Here is a 23,189-nt window from a genome sequence, read left to right on the forward strand (position 1 = left end):
AGTAACACAAATGGGTATCAGGCACATCCTTTCCCCAAAAGGTGGATGACCAGTTGGGTGATCAGGGCTGTTATGGGGGCTGAAGTGTCCTGGGGAGTCCAGGTCTAGCCAAGTTGAGGCATATCCTACTGCATTTTCCAGCCACCTGACCCAAATACACCACCTGAACCCACGACCAGGTATGCCCACACCCCTTGGGTGGCCTTGACACACACACCCTGCCCCTTTCTCCAAGTCCAGGAGCAGCAGCCCAGACTTCCCTCAGGGCACCTCAGCCTGCTTGGGACTGCACAGTGCCTGGGAGGGTGCCTAGGGAGGGTCACAAGGAACTTGGTGCTAAAAGCAGGAAAAGTGTAGGGACCAGAAAAGCCCTCGTGCATCCTGGAAGGGACATGGGCCAGTTTGAGCAGGGGTGTGGGAGTGCAGCCCTGGCCTTGCCAGGTGGAGAGGCACGTGGGCCAGACATCCGTGGCAGGAGGCGGGGGAACACTCCAAGAGACGGAAGGGGCGCGCGGAGACCCCCAGGGGGCGCCGGAAGGGGCACGCCGGGCGGTTGGCCGCTGCCGGGGCGGCGGCCGTTGGCGAGCTGCGGTCGGCCAGGCGAAGTCTGGAGTCCAGCCGGGCCGCGGCCGCAATGGCCAAGGACTCGCCCAGCCCCTTGGGCGCGTCGCCCAAGAAGCTGGGCTGCTCCAGCCCGGCAGCGACAGTGTTGGAGAACCAGAGGCGGGAGCTGGAAAAGCTACGGGCCGAGCTGGAGGCGGAGCGGGCGGGCTGGCGGGCGGAACGCCGGCGCTTCGCTGCTCAGGCGCGCCAGCTGCGGGAGGAGGCCGAGAGGGAGCGGCGGCAGCTGGCTGACCATCTGCGCTCCAAGTGGGAGGCACAGCGCGGCCGGGAGCTGCGGCAGCTGCAAGAGGAGATGCAGCGGGAACGCGAGGCCGAGATCCGGCAGCTGCTGCGCTGGAAGGAGGCCGAGCAGCGGCAGCTGCAGCAGCTGTTGCACCGTGAGCGCGATGGCGTGGTGCGCCAAGCCCGGGAACTGCAGCGCCAGCTGGCCGAGGAGCTGGTGAACCGCGGCCACTGTAGCCGCCCGGGGGCGTCCGAGGTCTCCGCGGGGCAGTGCCGCTGTCGCCTGCAGGAAGTGTTGGGGCAGCTTCGCTGGCAGACTGACGGCGAGCAGGCGGCGCGCATCCGCTATCTGCAGGCGGCGCTGGAGGTGGAGCGCCAGCTCTTCCTCAAGTACATCCTGGAGCACTTCCGCAGGAACCCCAGTTTGTCGGAACCCGCGGACCCCCAAGCTGTGCATTCCTTGGAAGAGCCGCTGCCCCAGACCTCGAGCGGCTCTTGCCACGCCCCTAAACCCGCCTGTCAACTCGGATCTCTAGACAGCCTGAGTGCCGACGTCGGTGTCCACTCCCGCCCGCTTGACCTGGTGTCCTCTGCGTGCTCCAGCTCCCTAGACGGACTGCTCTCGACGCGCGCCAGCTCCCTTGATTGCTTTGCACCAGCACGTTCCCGCTCGCTTGACAGCACCCGGAGTCTCCCCAAGGCCTCCAAATCCGAGGAGCGGTCCTCCTCACCATACACCTCCATCCCTGGCTCCCAGAGTCTCCCGCCGCCACCATCGCCACTCCGGCCGCCACCATCGCCACTCCTGCCACCACTACCACCATCAGTCCCCAGGAAACTCAGCAACCCGCAGGGAGGAGAAGGCTCTGAGAGCCAGCCCTGCAAAGTCCTGACTCCCTCACCCCCGGGCCTGGGCCACCAAGAGCTGATAAAGCTGAACTGGCTGCTGGCCAAGGCGTTGCGGGTGCTGGCGCGCCGCTGTTCTACCCTGCAAGAGGAGAACAAGCAGCTGCGGCGTGCAGGCTGCCCCTACCAGGCAGACGAGAAGGTGAAGCGGCTCAAGGTAAAGCGCGCAGAGCTGACCGGGCTCGCGCGGCGCCTAGCTGACCGCGCCCGCAAGCTGGAGGAGACCAACCTTCGGGCGGTGAGCGCGCCTGTGCCCGGCGAGAGTTGCGCCGGCCTGGAGCTATGCCAAGCCTTTGCCCGCCAGCGCGCCCAGGACCTGTCGGAGCAGGCGAGCGCGCTGCTGGCCAAGGACAAGCAGATCGAAGAGCTGCGGCAGGAGTGCCACCTCCTGCAGGCGCGTGTCGCCTCGGGCCCCTGCAGCGACCCGCATACTGGAAGGGGAGGCCCCTGCACCCAGTGGCTCAACGTCAGAGACTTAGACCGCTTGCAGCGCGAGTCCCAGCGGGAAGTGCTGCGCCTGCAGAGGCAGTTGACGCTTCAGCAGGGCAACGGTGGCGCCAGGCCCGAGGCGGGCGGCCAGAGCACAACCTGCGAGGAGGTGCGACGGCAGATGCTGGCGCTGGAGAGCGAGCTGGACCAGCGGCGGCGCGAGTGCGAGGAGCTGGGCGCGCAGGCGGCGGCGGCGCGGCGACGCGGCGAGGAGGCCGAGACACAGCTGCAGGCGGCGCTGCTCAAAAACGCCTGGCTGGCGGAGGAGAATGGGCGGCTGCAGGCCAAGACAGACTGGGTGCGGAAGGCTGAGAATAGCGAAGTGCGCGGCCAGGTGGGCCGCGCGTGTCAAGAGCGTGATGCCGCCGGCTTGATGGCCGAACAGCTGCTGCAGCAGGCGGCGCGCGGGCAGGACAGGCAGCAGCAGCTGCAATGCGACCCGCAGAAGGCCCTGTGTGACGTTCATGCTTCCCAGAAGGAGATACAGGCGCTCCAGTGTCAGCCTGTTCACCCTCCCGAACAGCCCTGGGAGACCAGTCAAATGCCGGAGTCCCAAGTTAAGGGTAGCAGAAGGCCCAAGTTCCAGGCACTGCCTGAAGACTACACAGTGTCACAGCCCAACAGAGACATACATGAGAAAAGGGAAGTCTCCCTCGAGGAGAGCCCAGTTGCCCTTGGGGAGCCAGCCAGTGTCCCCCAAGTTTCAGAGACAGTCCCTGCCAGCCAACCTGTGTCCAAGAAAACCAGCTCCCAGTCAAACTCCTCCTCTGAGGGGTCGATGTGGGCCACCGTGCCATCCTGCCCTACTCTGGATAGGGACACAGCCAGTGAGGTGGATGACCTGGAGCCTGACAGCGTGTCCCTGGCCCTGGAAGTGGGGGGCTCAGCAGCTCCTGCTGCCCCCAAGCTCAAGATCTTTATGGCTCAGTATAACTATGACCCATTCGAGGGGCCCAATGATCACCCCGAGGGTGAGCTGCCCCTCACAGCTGGGGACTACATATATATCTTTGGGGACATGGATGAAGATGGATTCTATGAGGGGGAGCTTGAGGATGGCCGGCGGGGGCTGGTGCCCTCCAACTTGGTGGAGCAGATTCCAGACAGCTATATCTCAGGCTGCCTGCCTGCAAAATCCCCTGACCTACGCCCCCATCAACTCCCAGCTGGGCAGGATGAAGCTCTGGAGGAAGACAGCTTATTACCTGGGGAAGCCCAGGGAGTGGTGGACAGAGGGCTATACCAGATGGTAAGGGTGGGCTCCAAGACAGAAGTAGCAACAGAGATCCTGGATACCAAGATGGAAGCCTGCCAGCTGGGCTTGCTGCAGAGCATGGGGAAGCAGGGCCTTTCCAGATCCCTTCTGGGGACCAAAGGGGTGCTCCGTATGGCTCCCATGCAGCTACACCTGCAGAATGTCACAGCCACATCGGCCAAGATCACCTGGGTCTACAGCAGCCACCGCCACCCCCACGTGGTGTATCTTGATGACCGAGAGCATGCCCTGACCCCAGCGGGTGTGAGCTGCTACACCTTCCAGGGCCTGTGCCCTGGCATGCACTACCGGGCGCGGGTGGAGGTGCGGCTGCCATGGGACTTGCTGCAGGTGTATTGGGGAACTATGTCCTCCACCATCACCTTTGACACACTCTTGGCAGGACCTCCCCACCCACCACTGGATGTGCTGGTGGAGCGCCATGCCTCGCCAGGCGTCCTAGTGGTCAGCTGGCTCCCTGTGACCATTGACTCAGCTGGGTCCTCCAATGGAGTCCAGGTCACCGGTTATGCTGTGTATGCAGATGGGCTTAAGGTTTGTGAGGTCACCGATGCCACTGCTGGGAGCACTCTATTGGAATTCTCCCAGCTACAGGTGCCCCTAACGTGGCAGAAGGTCTCAGTGAGAACCATGTCACTCTGTGGTGAGTCCCTGGATTCGGTGCCAGCTCAGATCCCTGAGGACTGCTTCATGTGTCACCAATGGCCAGAGACTCCACCCTTCAGCTACACTTGTGGCGACCCATCCACCTACAGAGTCACCTTCCCCGTCTGCCCCCAGAAGCTGGCACTGGCTCCTCTGAATGCCAAGGCCAGCCCCCACAACCCTGGAAGCTGTGGGGAGCCCCAGGACAAGTTCCTAGAAGCATTCTTTGAAGAACCACCAAGGAGGCAATCCCCAGTGTCCAACCTGGGCTCAGAAGGAGAATATCTGAGTTCAGGGACTGGCAGCCAAGCCGAGGAGCTTGCAGAGGCCTGGGAGGGCTGTAGAAAGGACCTGCTCTTTCAGAAGAGTCCCCAGCATCACAGACCACCTTTGCTCAGTGACCAGCCTGGGGAGAAGGAAAATTGCTACCAGCACATGGGCACCAGCAAAAGCCCTGCTGCAGGATTCATCCAACTACACACCAAGTGTGGGTCCAGGAAAGAACCGTGTCAGGAAAAGGCTGCCCTTGAGAGGATACTTCGGCAAAAGCAAGATGCCCAAGGGTTCACACCTCCCCAGCTGGGCGCCAGCCAACAGTATGCATCTGACTTCCATAACATTTTGGAGGAGGAGCAGGAGGCACTGTGCTTGGATCCGTGGGGCACAGAGAGGCAAGAGGAGAGGAGGGAGCCCAAGCCCCAGAGCAGGCAAGGACAGGCTCTGGGGGCCAAGAGAGAGTGCCAGCTCCACAAGCCCAGCTCAGCACCGTGTCCAGCTCCATCTGCCAAAGTCATCGAGATGCCCAGGGGTGGCCCCCAACAGCTGGGGACAGGGGCCAACACTCCAGCCAGGGTCTTTGTGGCCCTCTCTGATTACAGCCCCCTGGTGATGTCTGCCAACCCCAAGGCTGCAGAGGAGGAGCTGGTCTTCCAGAAAAGGCAGTTGCTAAGAGTGTGGGGCTCTCAGGACACCCACGGCTTCTATCTCAGCGAGCGCAACAGGCAAGTGGGCAATATCCCTGGGCACCTAGTGGCTGAGATGGAGGTGGGCACAGAGCAGACTGACAGGATGCGGCGTTTGCCGGCCCAAGGGCACCTGCCTTCTGTGGCCCACCTTGAGGACTTTCAGGGGCTCACCATCCCCCAGGGTTCCTCCCTGGTGCTCCAAGGGAACTCCAAGAGGCCCCCACTGTGGACTCCAAAGACCATGATAGCAGCTCTGGACTATGATCCCATGGATGGGCAAACAGGGGGCCAGGCGAAGGGCAGGCTGGCGCTGAGGGCAGGAGATGTGGTCATGGTTTTTGGGCCTATGGATGATCAAGGATTCTATTATGGAGAGTTGGGCGGCCACAGAGGTCTGGTCCCTGCCCACCTGCTGGATCACATGTCCCTCCATGGACACTGAGCAATCATCCTTGCCCAGGTAGTGGTCTCTGGCTGCTCACACCCTGCCAGAGAAGAGGCAATCTTGCAGACCCTCACGCCAGCACCCCTCCTCACCACCATAAGTAGCATGTGCTCCAAGTGCCACCATGTTAAACTGATGGTAGTCCTTAAACTGATGGTAGTCCTTAAGTGTTCCCTAGGCTCTGAAAGTAGCAGGACTTAAGCCTGAGTTATTTGCAAAAGCAAGCAAAACAAGCCAACCCCTGAGAGTTTGAGAGACCATTTCAAAAGTTGCTGATAACTATGGTAGGTATATGGAGAAGTGCCTTTTTTCTGTGGCCAATGTGTGTTTTCTCTAGGAGGTTAAGGTTGTCTATCCATTGCCTTGTATGTATGAAAGTCTCAAGAAAAGTCTATATCTTAAAAAAAAAAAAATGCAATCTGAATGTTATTTTTGGGATGTGAGGGTGATCTGGCTGCGACATCTGTCACCCCATTGATCACCAGGGTTGATTCGGCTGATCTGGCTGACTGGGCAGGTACCCCTTCCTCCCTCACTGCTCCGTGTGTGTCCCTCCAGAAGCTGTGCGCTCAGTGGAAGAGGATGACCATCCCCGATAGAGGAGGATCGGTCTTCAGTCAAAGGTATAAGAGTAGCTGCGCTCGGCCGGGCGCGGTGGCTCAAGCCTGTAATCCCAGCACTTTGGGAGGCCGAGACGGGCGGATCACGAGGTCAGGAGATCGAGACCATCCTGGCTAACACGGTGAAACCCCGTCTCTACTAAAATACAAAAAAAAAATTAGCCGGGCGAGGTGGCGGGCGCCTGTACTCCCAGCTACTCGGGAGGCTGAGGCAGGAGAATGGCGTGAACCTGGGAGGCGGGGCTTGCAGTGAGCTGAGATCCGGCCACTGCACTCCAGCCTGGGCAACACAGCCAGACTCTGTCTCAAAAAAAAAAAAAAAAAAAGAGTAGCTGCGCTCCCCTGCTAGGACCTCCAAACAAGCTATCAGAATGTTATTTTTCTGTCTTATGTCCAACCCCTCATTAAAATGTTCATAGTAAAAACATATTTTAGAAGTTGAAGCACAACCAAGGAAAACATGAGCCTGGCTTTCCTCCCTCTCACTACCGTGCAGTGGGTCTGCAAGGGCTACAGAAATGTTTTCCTGGCCAGGGAAGGGAGGGTGCACCCTTCTGCTTTTTTTTTTTTTCCTTGCTGCAGTCTATTCCCAGAACACACTCCACCACGTGGTTCCCAGAACTCAGATTGTGCAGTGGCCACATCATCATTGGCTGGGACTCACAGTCACAGCAGCAGAGGCCTCCCTAAACTCCCTGTCCTCTAGCCCCACCCACCGTCCCCTGCTCCTCACGCCCCCATGCTGGGTTCCCTGGCCTCACTTCCCTTGCCATGTTTTCATAATCCTCTCAGGCTCTGGGCATGCAGCGCTGCCCACGGTGGGACCAGATCATATAAGGAAAATACTGCAGTCTTATCTGGGGGCTGCACTGGGGACCTGAGAACAGCTTATTCTACCATACCTGCTGCACCTCATCTGACGCTAACTTCTCTGCTTTGCTCAAGGTCCCTAGGCCCTGAATTCTTACTTTTTAAGGTCAGCCTGGCTCGGGCTGTGCTAGTTTGACTGCTGAGGGTCCTATTAAGAGCCAGGACTGAGGAGCAGGGCCTAAAAGACTACTCTGGGCCACATCTTCCCCGAGGGCATCCCCACAGGGAGGCTGTGTGCTGCTGAGCCCTTTGCGAAGAGTGAGTAGTCAGTAGTGTCTCCCAGCTTCAGATAGCTATTGTAGCTCACTGCTTTTCTTTTCTTTTTCTTTTTCTTTTTTTTTTTTTTGAGACGGAGTCTCACTCTGTCACCCAGGCTGGAGTGCAGTGGTGCGATCTCCGCTCACTGCGAGCTCTGCCGCCTCCCGGGTACACGCCATTCTCCTGCCTCAGCCTCCCGAGAAGCTGGGACTACAGGCGCCCACCACCACGCCTGGCTAATTTTTTTTTGTATTTTTAGCAGAGACGGGGTTTCACCGTGTTTGCCAAGATGGTCTCGACCTCCTGACCTCGTGATCCACCCGCCTCGGCCTCCCAAAGTGCTGGGATTACAGGCGTGAGCCACCACGCCCGGCCAGCTCACTGCTTTTCTGAGTCCCTTCCTGTGAAGGACCACCTTGGGATGGCATTTCTTTTTCTTTTTTTTTTTTCTTTGGAGACAGAGTCTTGCACTGTTGCCCGGGCTGGAGTGCAATGGCACCATCTTGGCTCACTGCAACCTCTGCCTCCCAGGTTCACACGAGTCTCCTGCCTTAGCCTCCTGAGTATCTGGGGTTACAGGTGCACACCACTACACCCGGCTAATTTTTTGTATTTTTAGTAGAGACAGGGTTTCACTATGTTGGTCAGACTGGTCTTGAACTCCTGACCTCGTGATCCGCCCGCCTCAGCCTCCCAAAGTGCTGGGATTACAAGCATGAGCCACCACATCCGGCCTTCTTTTCCTTTTTTTTTTTTTGTTTGAGATGGAGTCTCGCTGTGTCACCCAGGCTGGAGTGCAGTGGCACAATCTCAGTTCACTACAAGCTCAGCCTCCTGGCTTCATGCCATTCTCCTGCCTCAGCCTCCCGAATAGCTGGGACTACAGGTGCCCGCCACCACGCCTGGCTAATTTTTTGTATTTTTAGTAGAGACGGGGTTTCACCATGTTAGCCAGGATGATCTCAGTCTCCTGACCTCGTGATCTGTCCACCTTAGCCTCCCAAAGTGCTGGGATTATAGGTGTGAGCCACCACACCCGGCTCTTTTCCTTTTTTTGAGGCAGAGTCTTCGTCTGTTGCCCAGGCTGGAGGGCAGTGGCACAATCACAGCTCACTTGCAGTCTTGAGCTTCAGGACTCAAATGATTCTCTCACCTCAGCCTCCCAAGTAGCTGGGACCACAGATGTGCACTACCACGCCTGGCAAATTTGGTGTGTGTGTAGAGACAGGGGTCTTACTATGTTGCCCAGGCTGGTCTGAAACTCCTGGGCTCAAGAATCCACCTGCCTCAGCCTCCCAAAGTGCTGGGATTACAGGCCGGAGCCACCACACCTGGTGCCTGGCTAATTTTTTAATTTTTTGGCAGAGATGGGGTCCCGCTATGTTGCCCAGGCTGATCTGGAACTCCTGCGTTCAAGTGGTTCTCCTGCCTTGGCCTCCCGAAGTGCTGGCATTACAGGCCTGAGCCACTGCACACAGTGAACATTTTCTTTTTTTTTTTTTTTGGAGATAGAGTTTCACTCTTGTTGCCCAGGCTGGAGTGCAATGGCACGATCTCAGCTCACCACAACCTCTGCCTCCTAGGTTCAAGCAATTCTCCTGCCTCAGCCTCCGTAGTAGCTGGGATTATACGCATGTGCCACCACGCCCGGCGAATTTTGTATTTTTAGTAGAGATGGGGTTTCTCCATGTTGGTCAGGCTGGTCTCAAACTCCCGACCTCAGGTGATCCACCTGCCTCGGCCTCCCAAAGTGCTGGGATTACAGGCGTGAGCCACCGCGCCCGGTGACATTTCTTTATTTGTCCCATTTTGCAGAAGAGCCTCCTAAGGCTCAGAGGGGCTCCTCATCTAAGGTCACATCATGGCTCAAAGTCACCTCCTCCATAGACTTCCCAGGCTGCCCCTCTGGGAGGGCGGGAATGAGGAGTGGTCTTTATCCTTCTCTCCTTCTCTTTCATACCCTTTCGCTTCCCCATGTCCAGCAACACTGTCAGAGGGAAGACACTTCCAGAATACCCAGGTACAAAAAAAAAAGAGAGAGAGAGAAAATAAGGAAAGGACACTGACTTCTTCGGTGTCATCAGAAATGACCAGAAGCACCTTGGGGCAGAAGGACCAGAGCTACCAACTGGTTCCATGGAAAGTTCATGAACTGGCGCCACTGGGTTCTACCACACTGTCCCTGCGGTTAAAGGTGGGGATAGGGAAGGCACAGGCCTGAGGGCTGTCTCAACCCAACACACTTACTGCTGCCTTATCCTCAAAGAACACACCAGATGGCTGGGCGCGGTGGCTCATGACTGTAATCCCAGCACTTTGGGAGGCCGAGGCGGGTGGATCACCTGAGGTTAGGAGTTTGAGACCAGCCTGGGCAACATGGCGAAACCCCATCTCTACTAAAAATACAAAAAGTAGCCGGACGTGGTGGTGCATCCCTATAGTCCCAGATACTCAGAAGGCTGAGGCAGGAGAATCACTTGCAGCAGTGAGCCAAGATAGCACCACAGCACTACAGTCTAGGCAACATAGTGAGCCCCCAACTCTTTAAAAATAAATAAATAGGCTGGGCCCAGTGCGGTTGCTCATGCCTGTAATCTCATCACTTTGGGAGGCCGAGGCGGGTGGATCATGAGGTCAGGAGATCAAGGCTATCCTGGCTAACACAGTGAAACCCCATCTCCACTAAAAAAAATACAAAAAAATTAACTGGGCGTGGTGGTGGGCACTTGTAGTCCCAGCTACTGGGGAGGCTGAGACAGGAGAAGGGCATGAACCTGGGAGGCGGAGCTTGCAGTGAGCTGAGACCGCACCACTGCACTCCAGCCTGGGCAACAGAGCGAGACTCTGTCTCAAAATAAATAAATATAAATAAATAAATAAATAAATAAGGCAGGGTGCCATGGCTCACACCTGTAATCCCAGCACTCTAGGAGGCTGAGGCGGGCAGATCACAAGGTCAGGAGTCGAAGACCAGCCTGACTAATACAGTGAAACCCTGTCTCTACTAAAAGTACAAAAAAATTGGCTGGGTACGGTGGCTCACGCCTGTAATCCCAGCACTTTGGGAAGCCAAGGTGGGCGGATCATGAGGTCAGGAGATCGAGACCATCCTGACTAACACGGTGAAACCCCGTCTCTAGGCCGGGCGCGGTGGCTCACGCCTGTAATCCCAGCACTTTGGGAGGCCGAGGCGGGCGAATCACAAGGTCAGGAGATCGAGACCATGGTGAAACTCTGTCTCTACTAAAAATACAAAAAATGAGCCGGGCGAGGTGGCGGGCGCCTGTAGTCCCAGCTACTCGGGAGGCTGGGGCGGGAGAATGGCGTGAACCCGGGAGGCGGAGCTTGCAGTGAGCCAGGATCGCGCCACTGCACTCTAGCTTGGGCGACAGAGCAAGACTCCGTTTCAAAAAAAAAAAGAAACCCGTCTCTACTAAAAATACAAAAAATTAGCTGGGCATAGTGGCGGGTGCCTGTAGTCCCAGCTACTCGGGAGGCTAAGGCAGGAGAATGGCGTGAACCCGGGAGGCAGAGCTTGCAGTGAGCCAAATCCAGCCACTGCACTCCAGCCTCAGAGATAGCGAGACTCCGTCTCAAAAAAAAAAAGAAAATCCAAAAACATTAGCCAGGCTTGGTGGCACACACCTGTAGCCCCAGCTACTAGGGAGGCTGAGGCAGGAGAATCACTTGAACCCTGGAGGCAGAGGTTGCAGTGAGCCAAGATAGTACCACTGCACTCCAGCCTGGGCGACAGAGCAAGACTCCATCTCAAAAATAAATAAAAAATAACATTAAAAATAAAGTTAATTTTTAAAATTTAATTTAAAAAAGTAGGCCAGTCGCGGTGGCTCACGCCTGTAATGCCAGCACTTCGGGAGGCCAAAGCGGGTGGATCACGAGGTCAGGAGTTCGAGACCAGCCTGATTAACATGGTGAAACCCCATCTCTACTAAAAATACAAAAATTACCTCGGTGTGGTGGCAGGTGCCTGTAATCCCAGCTACTTGGGAGGCTGAGGCAGAGAACTGCTTGAACCCTGGAGGCGGAAGTTGCAGTGAGCCAAGACTGCACCACTGTACTCCAGCCTGGTGACAGAGCAAGACTCCATCTCAAAAAAAAAAAAATTAGTTGGGCATGGTGGTACACGCCTATAGTCCCAGCTACTTGGGAGACTGAGGCAGGAGAAACGCTTGAACCTGGGAGGTGAAGCTTGCAGTGAGCCGAGATCGCGCCAATGCACTCCAGCCTGGGCAACAGAGTGAGACCCTGTCTCAAACAAAAAAGAAAAGAAAGAATAAATATCAGTGCCTCATAGTTGTAATCTCAGCACTTTGGGAGGCGAGGCAAATGGATCGCTTGAGCACAGGAATTCAAGACCAGCCTGGGCAACATGGCGAAACCCCGTATCTACTAAAAATACAAAAATTGGCCTGGTATGGTGGTTCACACCTGTGGTCCCAACTACTTGGGAAGCGGAGGTGCAAGAATTGCTTGAGCCTGGGAAGCAGTGGTTTCAGTGAGCCAAGATCGAGCCACTGCACTCCAGCCTGGGTAACAGAGTGAGACCCTGTCTCAAAAGAAAAATAAAACAAAATAAATGACAATGTAAAGGCAAATTTTGTCTATAGCAATATCATAATAGGACATTGAATTATTACAGTGCAGTTGTCATAATTAAGTTTACAATAGAATATCCTTGGCTGAAACCCAGACAAACTAAAATTACCAACTGCTTACAAACCATAAAGATCAGTAGTAGCAGTTGTTAGCTTACTAGTGAAAACTCAAATAGGTAAGGCTTTTTTTAGCAATGAGTCTCTGCTCAGTGAGGACCTGGGCACCCTCATTTTGAGTCTTGGTGTTTCTTTCCATCTGAAAGGGTGGAGTGGATCCCCAACTTTTTCAGTTCTTCCACCTGGTCCCCATTCTGTCATGGCATGATCATAGCTCACTGCAGCCTCAACCTCCAGAGCTCAAACCATCCTCCCACGTCAGCCTCCTGAGTATCTGGAAGCACGCACCACCACACCCAGCTAATTTATGTGTGTGTGTGTGTGTGTGTGTGTGTATGTAGAGATGAGGAGTTCTCGCCGTGTTGCCTAGTTTGGTTCCAACTCCTGGCCTGAAACCATCCTGACTTTGCCTCCCATGGAATAGTCGATTTTTTTTTTTGTTTTTTTGAGATGGAGTCTCACTCTGTCACTCAGGCTGGGGTGCAGTGGTTCAATCTTGGCTCACTGCAACCTCCTGGGTTCAAGCAATTCTCCTTCCTCAGCCTCCCGAGTAGCTGAGATTACAGATGCATGCTACCATGCTCGGCTAATTTTTTTTTTTTTGAAACGGAGTCTTGCTCTGTTGCCCCGGCTAGAGTGCAGTGGCACCATCTCGGCTCACTGCAAGCTCCGCCTCCCAGGTTCACACCATTCTCCTGCCTCAGTCTCCCAAGTAGCTGGGACTACAGGCACCCGCCACCATGCCTGGCTAATTTTTTGTATTTTTAGTAGAGGCAGGGTTTCACCATATTAGCCAGGATGGTCTCAATCTCCTGACCTCGTGATCCGCTTGCCTCAGCCTCTCAAAGTGCTGGGATTACAGGCGTGAGCCACCGCACGTGGCCATGTCTGGCTAATTTTTTTTTGAGACAGAGTCTCACTCTGTCACCCAGGCTGGAATGCAGTAGTGTGATTTCGGCTCATTGCAACCTCCGCCTCCTGGTGCAAGTGATTCTCATGTCTCAGCCTCCCGAGTAGCTGGGATTGCAGGCATGCACCACCACACCCAGCTAATTTTTTGTATTTTAGTAGAGACAGGGTTTTGCTATGTTGGCCAGACTGGTCTTGAACTCCTGACCTCAGATGATCTACCCGCCTCGCCTTGCTCCCAAATTTCTGGGATTACAGTTTGGAGCCACTGCACCCGGCCTATGGAATACTTCTGAATGCCTTGCCTAGCTAGGGATCATTGCACATGTTGTATGCAGGGTAAACTGCAGCTGAAGGATCTATACCAGGGTGTTGGTGAAGATGCAATGGGGTTGCCCCAGCGTCCTTGAGAAAGACCACTACCTTGTGGCTGAGCGCAGTGGCTCACGCCTGTAATCCCAGCACTTTGAGGCCAGGCGCGGTGGCTCAAGCCTGTAATCCCAGCACTTTGGGAGGCCGAGACGGGCGGATCACGAGGTCAGGAGATCGAGACCATCCTGGCTAACACGGTGAAACCCCGTCTCTACTAAAAAATACAAAAAACTAGCCGGGCGCGGTGGCAGGCGCCTGTAGTCCCAACTACTCGGGAGGCTGAGGCAGGAGAATGGTGTGAACCCGGGAGGCGGAGCTTGCAGTGAGCTGAGATCCGGCCACTGCACTCCAGCCTGGGCGGTAGAGCGAGACTCCGTCTCAAAAAAAAAAAAAAAAAAAAAAAAAAATCCCAGCACTTTGGGAGGCCGAGGCGGGTGGATCATGATGTCAGGAGTTCAAGACCAGCCTGGCCAAGATGGTAAAACCCCGTCTCTACCAAAAATACAAAAAAAATTTAGCTGGGCATGGTGGCTCGCGCCTGTAATCCCAGCCACTTAGGAGGCTGAGGCAGAGAATTGCTTGAACCTGGGAGGCAGAGGTTGCAGTGAGTCAAGATCGTGCCACTGCACTCCAGCCTGGGAGACAGAATAAGACTCCGTCTTAGGAAAAAGAAAAAGCAAAAACCTACCACCTTGTACTTCGTTCAACAGAGTGTCCAGTTGCTCCACGGCGCCTGCACTCCAAGGCTGCCTCCACCCGTGCCACACTCTCACCAAAGCAGAGCCCCCACTGCTCAGCCCAGAGACCTGCTCAATCCTTCTTGTTCACTGGAGCCCTTGATGGCCTGCGACCTTGATTGGCAGGTCCTTGGCTTCCTTCCCTTGGCATAATGTCCTTTAGCTTCATCCATGTTGTAGTATGTGTCAGAATTTCCATCGTTTCATGAGTAATTGTTTAAGGCCAGGGTGGTGGCGCAAGCCTGTAGTTCTAGCACTTTGGAAGGCCAAGGTGGATGGATCGCTATAGCCGAGGAGTTGGAGACCAGCCTGGGTAACATGGCGAAACCTCATCTCTATTATTATTATTTTGAGACAGAGTCTTGCTCTGTCACCCAGGCTGGAGTGCAGTGGCACCATCTTGGCTCACTGCAACACCCGTCTCCCAGGTTCAAGTGATTCTCCTGCCTCAGCCTCCTGAGTAGCCAGGATTATCGGCTGCCCGCCATAACGCCTGGCTAATTTTTTTGTATTTCCAGTACAGGCAGGGATTCACCATGTTGGCCAGGATGCTCTCTAACTCCTGACCTCAGGTGATCTACTTGCCTCAGCCTCCCAAAGTGTTGGGATTACAGGCATGAGCCAGTGCACCTGGTCTTCATCTCTTTTATTTTATTTTATTTTATTCTATTTTATTTTTTGAGACAGGGTCTTGTTTTGTCTCCCAGGCTGGAGTGCAGTGGCGCAATCTTGGCTCACTGCAGTCTCTGCCTCCTGGGTTCAAGTGATTCTCTTGCCTCAGCCTCTCGAGTAGCTGGGACTAGAGGCATGTGTCACCACGCCCAGCTAAGTTTTGTATTTTCAGTAGAGATGGGGTTTCACCATGTTGCCCAGACTGGTCTCGAACTCCTGACCTCAAGTGATCCACCCACCTCAGCCTCCCAAAGTGCTGAGATGATAGGTGTGAGCCACCACACCCGGCCTCATCTCTATTATTTTAAAAAACATATTTTTTGGCCAGGTGTGGTGGCTCATGCCTGTAATCCCAGCACTTTGGGAGGCCAAGGCGGGTGGATCACAAGGTTGGAGTTCGAGACCAGCCTAGCCTATATGGTGAAACCCCGTCTCTACTAAAAATACAAAAATTAGCCGGGCGTGGTGTTGTGTGCCTGTAGTCCCAGCTGCTTGGGAGGCTGAGGCAGAAGAATCACTTGAACCCAGGAGGCGGAGGTTGCAGTGAGCTGAGATCATGCCACTGCACTCCATCCTGGGCAACAGAGCAAGACTCTGTCTCAAAAAAAAAAAAAAAAAAAAAGCAGGCCGGGCGCAGTGGCTCAAGCCTGTAATCCCAGCACTTTGGGAGGCCGAGACGGGCAGATCACAAGGTCAGGAGATCGAGACCAGCCTGGCTAACACGGTGAAACCCCGTCTCTACTAAAAAAATACAAAAAACTAGCCGGGCGAGGTGGCGGGCGCCTGTAGTCCCAGCTACTTGGGAGGGTGAGGCAGGAGAATGGCGTAAACCCAGGAGGCGGAGCTTGCAGTGAGCTGAGATCCGGCCACTGCACTCCAGCCTGGGCGACAGAGCGAGACTCCGTCTCAAAAAAAAAAAAAAAAAAAAAGCATATTTTTATATTGTTTAAAATTATTATTAATATTTATTTTATTTTATTTTTTAATGGAGTCTTGCACTGTCACCTGGGCTGGAAAATGGTATGATCTTGACTCACTGCAACCTCTGTCTCACAGGTTCAAGTGATTCTCCTGCCTCAGCCTCCCGAGTAGCTGGGATTACTGGTGCCTGCCACCACTCACGGCTAATTTTTCTCTATTTTTAGTAGAGACAGGGTTTCACTATGTTGGCCAGGTTGGTCTCTAACTCCTGACATCATGATCTGCCCACCTTGGCCTCTCAAAGTGCTGGGATTATAGGCATGAGCCACCGTGCCTGGCCTATTATTTTTTTTCTTTTTTTCTTTTTATTTTCATATTTTTTCTTCTTCTTCTTGTTACTTTTTACAAGTTTTATTTATTTATTTATTTACTTTTTGAGACAGAGTTTCACTCTGTTGCCCAGGCTGGAGTATAGTGGGGCAATCTCGGCTCACTGCAACCTCTGCCTCCCAGGTTCAAGCCATTCTCCTGCCTCAGCCTCCTGAGTAGCTGGGATTACAGGTGCCTGCCACCATGCTCGGCTAATTTTTTTAGTGGAGATGGGGTTTCACCATGTTGGCCAGGCTGGTCTCAAACCTCTCACCTCAAGTGATCCACCCGCCTTGGCCTCCCAAAGTGCTGGGATTACAGGCATGAGCCACTGCACCCGGCCTATTCCTTTTTTATTTTTATTTTTATTTTATTTATTTATTTTTTGAGACGGAGTCTCGCTCTGTCACCCAGGCTGGAGTGCATTGGCCGGATCTCAGCTCACTGCAAGCTCCGCCTCCCGGGTTCACGCCATTCTCCTGCCTCAGCCTCCCGAGTAGCTGGGACTACAGGCGCCCGCCACCTCGCCCAGCTAAGTTTTTGTATTTTTAGTAGAGACGGGGTTTCACTGTGTTAGCCAGGATGGTCTCGATCTCCTGACCTTGTGATCCGCCCGTCTCGGCCTCCCAAAGTGCTGGGATTACAGGCTTGAGCCACCGCGCCCGGCCTCCTTTTTTATTTTTATTTTTTTTGAGACGGAGTTTCACTCTTGCTGCCCAGGCTGGAGTGCAATGGCACAATCTCAGCTCACTGCAACCTCACCTTCCAGGTTCAAGCAATTCTCCTGCCTCAGCCTCCTGAGTAGCTGGGATTACAGGCACGCACCACCATGCCCAGCTAATTTTGTATTTTTAGTAGAGATGGGGTTTCTCCATGTTGGCCAGACTGGTATCAAACTCCTGGCCTCAGGTGATCTGCTTGCCTCGGCCTCCCAAAGTGCTGGGATTACAGGTGTGAGCCACTGCGCCCGGCCAATTAATATATATATATATATTTTTTTTTTTTTTTTTGAGACGGAGTCTGGCTCTGTCGCCCAGGCTGGAGTGCAGTGGCCAGATCTCCGCTCACTGCAAGCTCCGCCTCCCGGGTTCGCGCAATTCTCCTGCCTCAGCCTCCCGAGCAGCTGGGACTACAGGCGCCCGCCACCTCGCCCGGCTTATTTTTTTTTTTGTACTTTTAGTAGAGACGGGGTTTCACCGTGTTAGCCAGGATGGTCTCGATCTCCTGACCTCGTGATCCGCCCGTCTCGGCCTCCCAAAGTGCTGGGATTACAGGCTTGAGCCACCGTGCCCGGCCCCGGCCAATTAATATTTTTTAGGAGACTGGGGTCTCACTATATTTACCAGGCTGCTTTCAAACTTCTGGCCTCAAGAGTTCCTTCTGCCTCAGCCTCCCAAAGTACTGGGATTACAGGCATGAGCCATTGCGCCAGGTCTTTATCTAGGTTTTTCTATTGACTGTCTGTCTTCATCTAACCATCCCCTACCAGAGTGTGCCTGGCCAATTTTCTTCCCTTCTTCCACCCCATCTTTTTTTTTTTTTTTTTTTTTTTTTTGAGACAGCGTCTCACTCTGTCACCCAGGCTGGAGTGCAGTGACATGATCTAGGCTCAATGAACCTCCACCTCCTGGATTCAAGCGATTCTCATGCCTTGGCCTCCAGAGTAGCTGGGATTATAGGCATGTGCTACCACACCTGGCTAATCTTTGTATTTTTAGTAGAGAGGGGGTTCCCCCATGCTGTCTATGCTGGTTTCCAACTCCTGGCTTCAAGTAATTCACCTGCCTCAGCCTCCCAAAGTGCTGGGATTATAGGGGTGAGCCACCACACCTGGCCTCCGTCCTTTTTAAGACTGAATAATAGTCCATTGTGTGTTATGTAACGCATTTTGTTTATCCATTCATCTGTCAATGGATACTTCAGTTGTTTCTACCTTTTAGCTACTGTGAATAATACCGCTGCTCTTCTTTACATTTTTTCAAAGCACTAGATCCCTGTGAGCCCACAGCCTAGAAATGGAGTCTGAGCACAGCAAGCCACAAGACAACTGCTTCTGCAGAGGGGACAGCCTGGGACCTCTTGGGTGAGGGACAACAGGCTTGGAGGTTGGCAGGCTGCTCTCTGACAGAGAAGCGGGGACAAGTATGGTTCCCACACACTAGGGAAGCAATGAAAGACTAGCAAGAGAATAGAAACTTTAATTCATGCACTGTCAGGCCAGGCATGGTTGTGCAGACCTGTAATCCTAGCGCTTTGGAAGGCCGAGGTGAGCCACTGTGCCCTGTCTGTTTTGTTTTTTGAGACAGAATCTGGCTGTCACCCAGGCTGGAATGCAGTAGCACGATCATAGCCTCAACTTCCTGGGCTCAAGTGATCCTCCCACCTCAGCCTCCGGAGTAGCTGGGACTACAGGTGCATGTCACCAGTCTAGCAAGTTTTTTTTTTTTTTTTGAGATAGCGTCTTGCTCTGTCAGACAGGCTGGAGTGCAGTAGCACGATCTAGGCTCACTGCAACCTCTGTCTCCTGGGCTCAAGCAATTTTCCTGCCTCAGCCTCCTGAGTAGCGAGATTACAAACATGCACCACCACACCCAGCTAATTTTTGTATTTTTAGTAGAGATGGGGTTTCACCATGTTGGCCAGGGTGGTCTCAAACTCCTGACCTCAGGTAATCCACCCATCTCAGCCACCCAAAGTGCTAGGATTATAGGCGTAAGCCACCACAGCCAGCAATGTTTTTGCATTTTTTTTTTTTTGTAGAGATAGAATTTTGTCATGTTGCCCAAGCTGGTCTCAAATTCCTGGGCTCAAGCAATCCACCTACCTTGGCCTCCCTACAGGCATCAGCCACTGCGCCTAGCCCTCAGCTAATTTTTACATTTTTTGTAAAGACAAGGTCTTGCTATGTTGCCCAGGCTGATCTCAAACACCTGGCCTCAAGTGATCCTCCTGCTTGGCCTTTCACAGCACTAGGATTATAGGTGTTAGCCACCACTTCCCACCTAGCCTGTTCTATCACTTTTTACTTAATTTCACAACTTTCCCTGACCATTGCCTCAAATCAGCTTTTTTTCTGACAGCTGCGTTGTAGTCTTTGTCAGAGTTATGAAGGGGCACCCCCATTCTTCACTCCAGCCCCCACCTATTTTATTTTCCTCCACAACCCTCATCACCCCCAAGCATGTTACCTAGGTTTTAATTAATTAATTAATTAATTTTTTTAAGACGAGGTCTCACTCTGTCACCGAGGCTGGAGTATGGAGTACAGTGGCGCAACCACAGCTCACTGCAGCCTTGACTTCCTGGGCTGTTGATCCTCCCACCTCAACCTCCCAAGTAGCTGGGACTGTAGGCATGAGCCACCATGCCTGGCTAATTTTTGTATTTTCCGTAGAGACAGAGTTTTGTGCAAGCCACTGCACCTGGTCGATCGTGTGTTTTGGGCAACTCTGGGAGCAGTGGCACAGGAAAGAAGAAAGGGAGTGGGGACAGGTGCCAACCCATCAGCTGGTGTAGATCTCCTCCTCTGGGAGGGTTACAGGTCCTGGGAGGAGGACCTCATGCCGCCACCAGGGGGCAGCCGAGATATGCTTAAGGGTCATTCCCCCAGGGACTGCACACCTGGCAGAGCTGCCTGGGCCACACCTGCCTGCCCAGTGTAAGGGGGAACAGGAAATACTGTATCTTTTTGACTGAGCAGGCCTGGAATCCACACCCTACCCAACCAGCCCCATTCTCTCCCTCCCTTCTCCCCAGAGCACCCTAGGCAGCCCACTCCCCACATACCGAGAGGGGCTGTCCTTCCAGGGGGGCAGTGACTAGTGTCAGGCCCGGTTATTCTGATGCCCACCCACAGAAAGGTCTCCTTCACCCCTCTGGCAGCCCTGCTCCCCTAAATCCTCAACTTCAGAGGCCATGGGCAGTTTTAAAGAAGCATAAGGCTGGAGAGGCAGGGCCACAGAGTCACTGGGCTCCAGAACCCAGTCACTGGATCCAAATGCCAGCCTGCTCACGGACAGCTGCAAGGCCTCTCTGAGCCTCATTTTCCCAGACTGTGGCAGAACTGGTTTTGTTTTGAGCAGGTCAGGTGTGCAGAACACTTGGCCTGGTGTCAGAACCCAGAGAAAGACCCAGACAGCTGATGAGAAGCTGGGCGGCATGGCTTGTGCCTGCAATCCCAGCTATGGCGGAGGCAGAGGGAGGAGGATTACTTGAGACCAGGAGTTCGAGACAAGCCTCGGCAACATAGCAAGACTCTGTCTCTACAAAAAAAATTTAAAAGAGGCCGGGCGCAGTGGCTCACACCTGTAATCTTAGCATTTGGGGAGGCCGAGGTGGGTGGATCACAAGGTCAGGAGATTGAGACCATCCTGGCCAATATGGTGAAACCCTGTCTCTACTAAAAATACAAAAAATTAGCTGGGCGTGGTGGCACTCGCCTATAGTCCCAGCTACTCAGGAGGCTGAAGCAGGAGAATTGCTTGAACCCTGGAGGCGGAGGTTGCAGTGAGCCAAGATCGCACCACTGCACTCCAGCCTGGGTGACAGAGCGATACTCTGTCTCAAAAAAAGAAAAAAAGAAAAAAAAAGAAAGCAGATGAGGGCACAGGTCGCGGGTGGGGGCAAGGGAGCATGGTTCTAAGCCCTGGCTTGGCTCCCCCTACAGAGCCCTGAGAATCTGGAGACTTTCATCAGAAGGGAAGGCCACACAGGTCTAGCAAGGTTGGCAGGCTGCTGGGGGATAGGGGTGGGCTGGGAAGGAGGTGGATGCCTGGCTGTGGCCTGCACCAGGCCCCTTTCCTGACTGACTGCAGGACCTGGAGGCCCAAAACCTGTCCAGTCCAGACCTGCCCAGGAGGGGACCGAGGGGGGATGGGCAGCCCAGCCAGCCTGAAGGCAGAGGAGCCTAACGAGTGGGCGAAGGGGCGGCGTCCGGAGCGTTCTGGTGCAAGGGTCACTAAGCCTGTCCTGGCCCCATCTACCCCTGCCCAGGCACCTCTGGCCCATCTGCCCCCTCCACCTCTCGCTGACCTGCCCCCTCTCGCTTGCTGCTGCTATGGATTTTGAAAGCATGAGGCTAACTGATCAGTTTCAGAGTCATCGTAAAAAATCTGGAGAAGATTTCACAAGAACGTGATATGAAAGATATGATTTTTTTTTAAAAGCTCAGAGCTATCTCTGCAGCCTATTTTAAGCTCATTCCACCTTCTGGTCACACCCTCCTCTCCCTGTCTCACTCCTGGGGTGGTTGAATTTGGAGGCTGGGTGGGGTGTGCAGGAGGTCAGGTGTTCCATCTGAGGTGGAACACGATGGGCCAACTCTCGTCTTGTGAAACCGTGCACATTGCCAGGTGGAGCCGGCTCCAGGAACCTAGGCACAGAGGGTTCCACACACGGTGGCACTGCTGACACCCCAGCCGGCCCCACAGGTCCTGCCAGCCTCCAGGCTCAGCCCCACCTGTCCCTGTTTTAGGTGGTGGGTGGGGTCTATAATGGGTCTGTTCCCCCAGGCTGGAATGCTCTGTTTGGAAGATCTCCTAAACATCCCTGGCCCACAGGGCCCATCCACCCTCCCCATAAAGCGCTAGCCCTCACTATCTATATCTGATATCTACAGGCTTATGTGCCCTCTTTTTGCCCTCTCACAGGGTCCCCAGAAGCCCCAGTAAATCCTCCTGTCACTACCTGGCTGGCTGTACCTACCTTGGTGGAACTCCAGGACCTGGGCCTCAGTCTTAGGGTCACCACAGTGCACAGCCTCTTGGTCAGGGTGCTTTGGGTCGAAGGCGCCCTCCTGAGGGCGAGGTACCTTCCTGCCCAGCCTGAGAATGGAGTGGGGGCTGAATCTGAACCCTGGCCCAGTCACTTCTCAGTTGAGAGACCTCAGGCAGTTCCTTTGTTTTTTGACTTTCAGCCTCAATTTCCTCTTCCCTAAAATTGGCCTTCCAGCTGCCCTGTGCCTACAGCCAACTCACTCCCCCAGGTGTCCTTCCAAAGCACCCTCCACCACTTCTTGCAGGCAGTGTTCCCCCATTCTCCCCTCCCTTACAGGATTTAGCTTCCCCTCCCACATGGTTGGACAGCCCTTAGGCATAATCCCAAAACGCACCCAGGAATTACTCATTCATCCTGCTACCTTTCCCTTCAGACTGTCTTACTCCACCCTGCACCCTGAATGCAGGCACGTGGACCTGGTGTGGACCAGGCATCGGGATTTGTGGACCAACCCATTTCCAACTTAGGAAAGGCACCAACCAGCGTGTGAATGAGAAGCATTGGACTGGGGCTCTCAGCGGCCATACTTCCCCTAGAAAACTGACCTTTCCTGAGCTCACATATTGCTCAGCACAATGTACCCAGATGGTTTCATTATTCGCCCCTTTTACATAGGGAATAACTCAGATTTGGAGAGAGGTGTGGTCATTTGTCATGATCATTTAGCAGGTTGGGGGCAGAGCTGAGGGCCTGAACCCAGGTGTGTCCCTTTGACCAATGCCCTTATCTGTAGGATTCCTTCCCCCACCCTGGGGCAGGGCCTGGGTCTAGGGAGGAGGCCAGAGAGAGATAGGAATTCAAATTGGTGGTGCTGGTGGTGGGGGAGGGCGAGGCCCTGGGAGTGGCCAGCACTCAGGGCTTGGGCAACAGGGTGCTCTGCAGAGCCACTGGGTGGGGGGAACAGCAGGGGCAGGCACAGACCTGCTGAGTCAGAGATGCCGCAGGGACTCCAGGGTGAGGCGTTTGGCAGATGGCTGTGGGCTGGGGCCTGGCAAAAGTACCCCAGGGTGGTGGGTCAAGGAGTAGAATTGGGTGCTGAGGCCCCAACCAGGACCAGGGGATGTAAGAAGGAGGAGGCCGTGGAGAGGGCAGGGGGCAACATTTTCCGGAAGGAGGGAGTGGTCAGTCTCCACAAGGTCAGGCGAGATAAGCGCTGCTGCACCCAACCTCCCTCGTGACTGTGACCAGAGGCTGTTGCCCCAACTCAGGGGCTTCCTAGCATCTTGGCCATGAGGGATATGTGTTGCCCCCCTACCCCCTGCCATCTGAGGCCCTGTTGGGCCCTGGTGATGGAGGAAGGCTCCCCAAAGAAAACTAGGGAGCTAGAATTTGGAAATTCCATGCCATTAGGCCTTGGTCCACTCCCACTCTCTTTTTATTT

At 54.4% G+C, this 23,189-nt stretch overlaps 1 protein-coding gene and 2 non-coding genes across 3 annotated transcripts; 1 reads left to right on the forward strand and 2 right to left on the reverse strand.

The window, feature by feature from the left end:
• The first annotated feature begins 523 nt into the window (after positions 1-523).
• LOC102116596 (RIMS-binding protein 3A) lies at positions 524-5,986 on the forward strand. The gene has a single exon (XM_005567872.5). The coding sequence runs from the start codon at positions 635-637 to the stop codon at positions 5,567-5,569; it is 4,935 nt and encodes a 1,644-aa protein (XP_005567929.3). The 5' UTR covers positions 524-634; the 3' UTR covers positions 5,570-5,986.
• A 779-nt stretch (positions 5,987-6,765) lies between these two features.
• On the reverse strand, positions 6,766-6,848 carry LOC123567353 (small Cajal body-specific RNA 18). The gene has a single exon (XR_006690268.2).
• Positions 6,849-6,932: 84 nt separating this feature from the next.
• Positions 6,933-7,076, reverse strand: LOC123567357 (small Cajal body-specific RNA 17). The gene has a single exon (XR_006690272.1).
• Between the last annotated feature and the right edge of the window lie 16,113 nt (positions 7,077-23,189).

Source organism: Macaca fascicularis, chromosome 10, assembly GCF_037993035.2.
Source record: "Macaca fascicularis isolate 582-1 chromosome 10, T2T-MFA8v1.1".
In the NCBI taxonomy this organism is placed as follows: domain Eukaryota; kingdom Metazoa; phylum Chordata; class Mammalia; order Primates; family Cercopithecidae; genus Macaca; species Macaca fascicularis.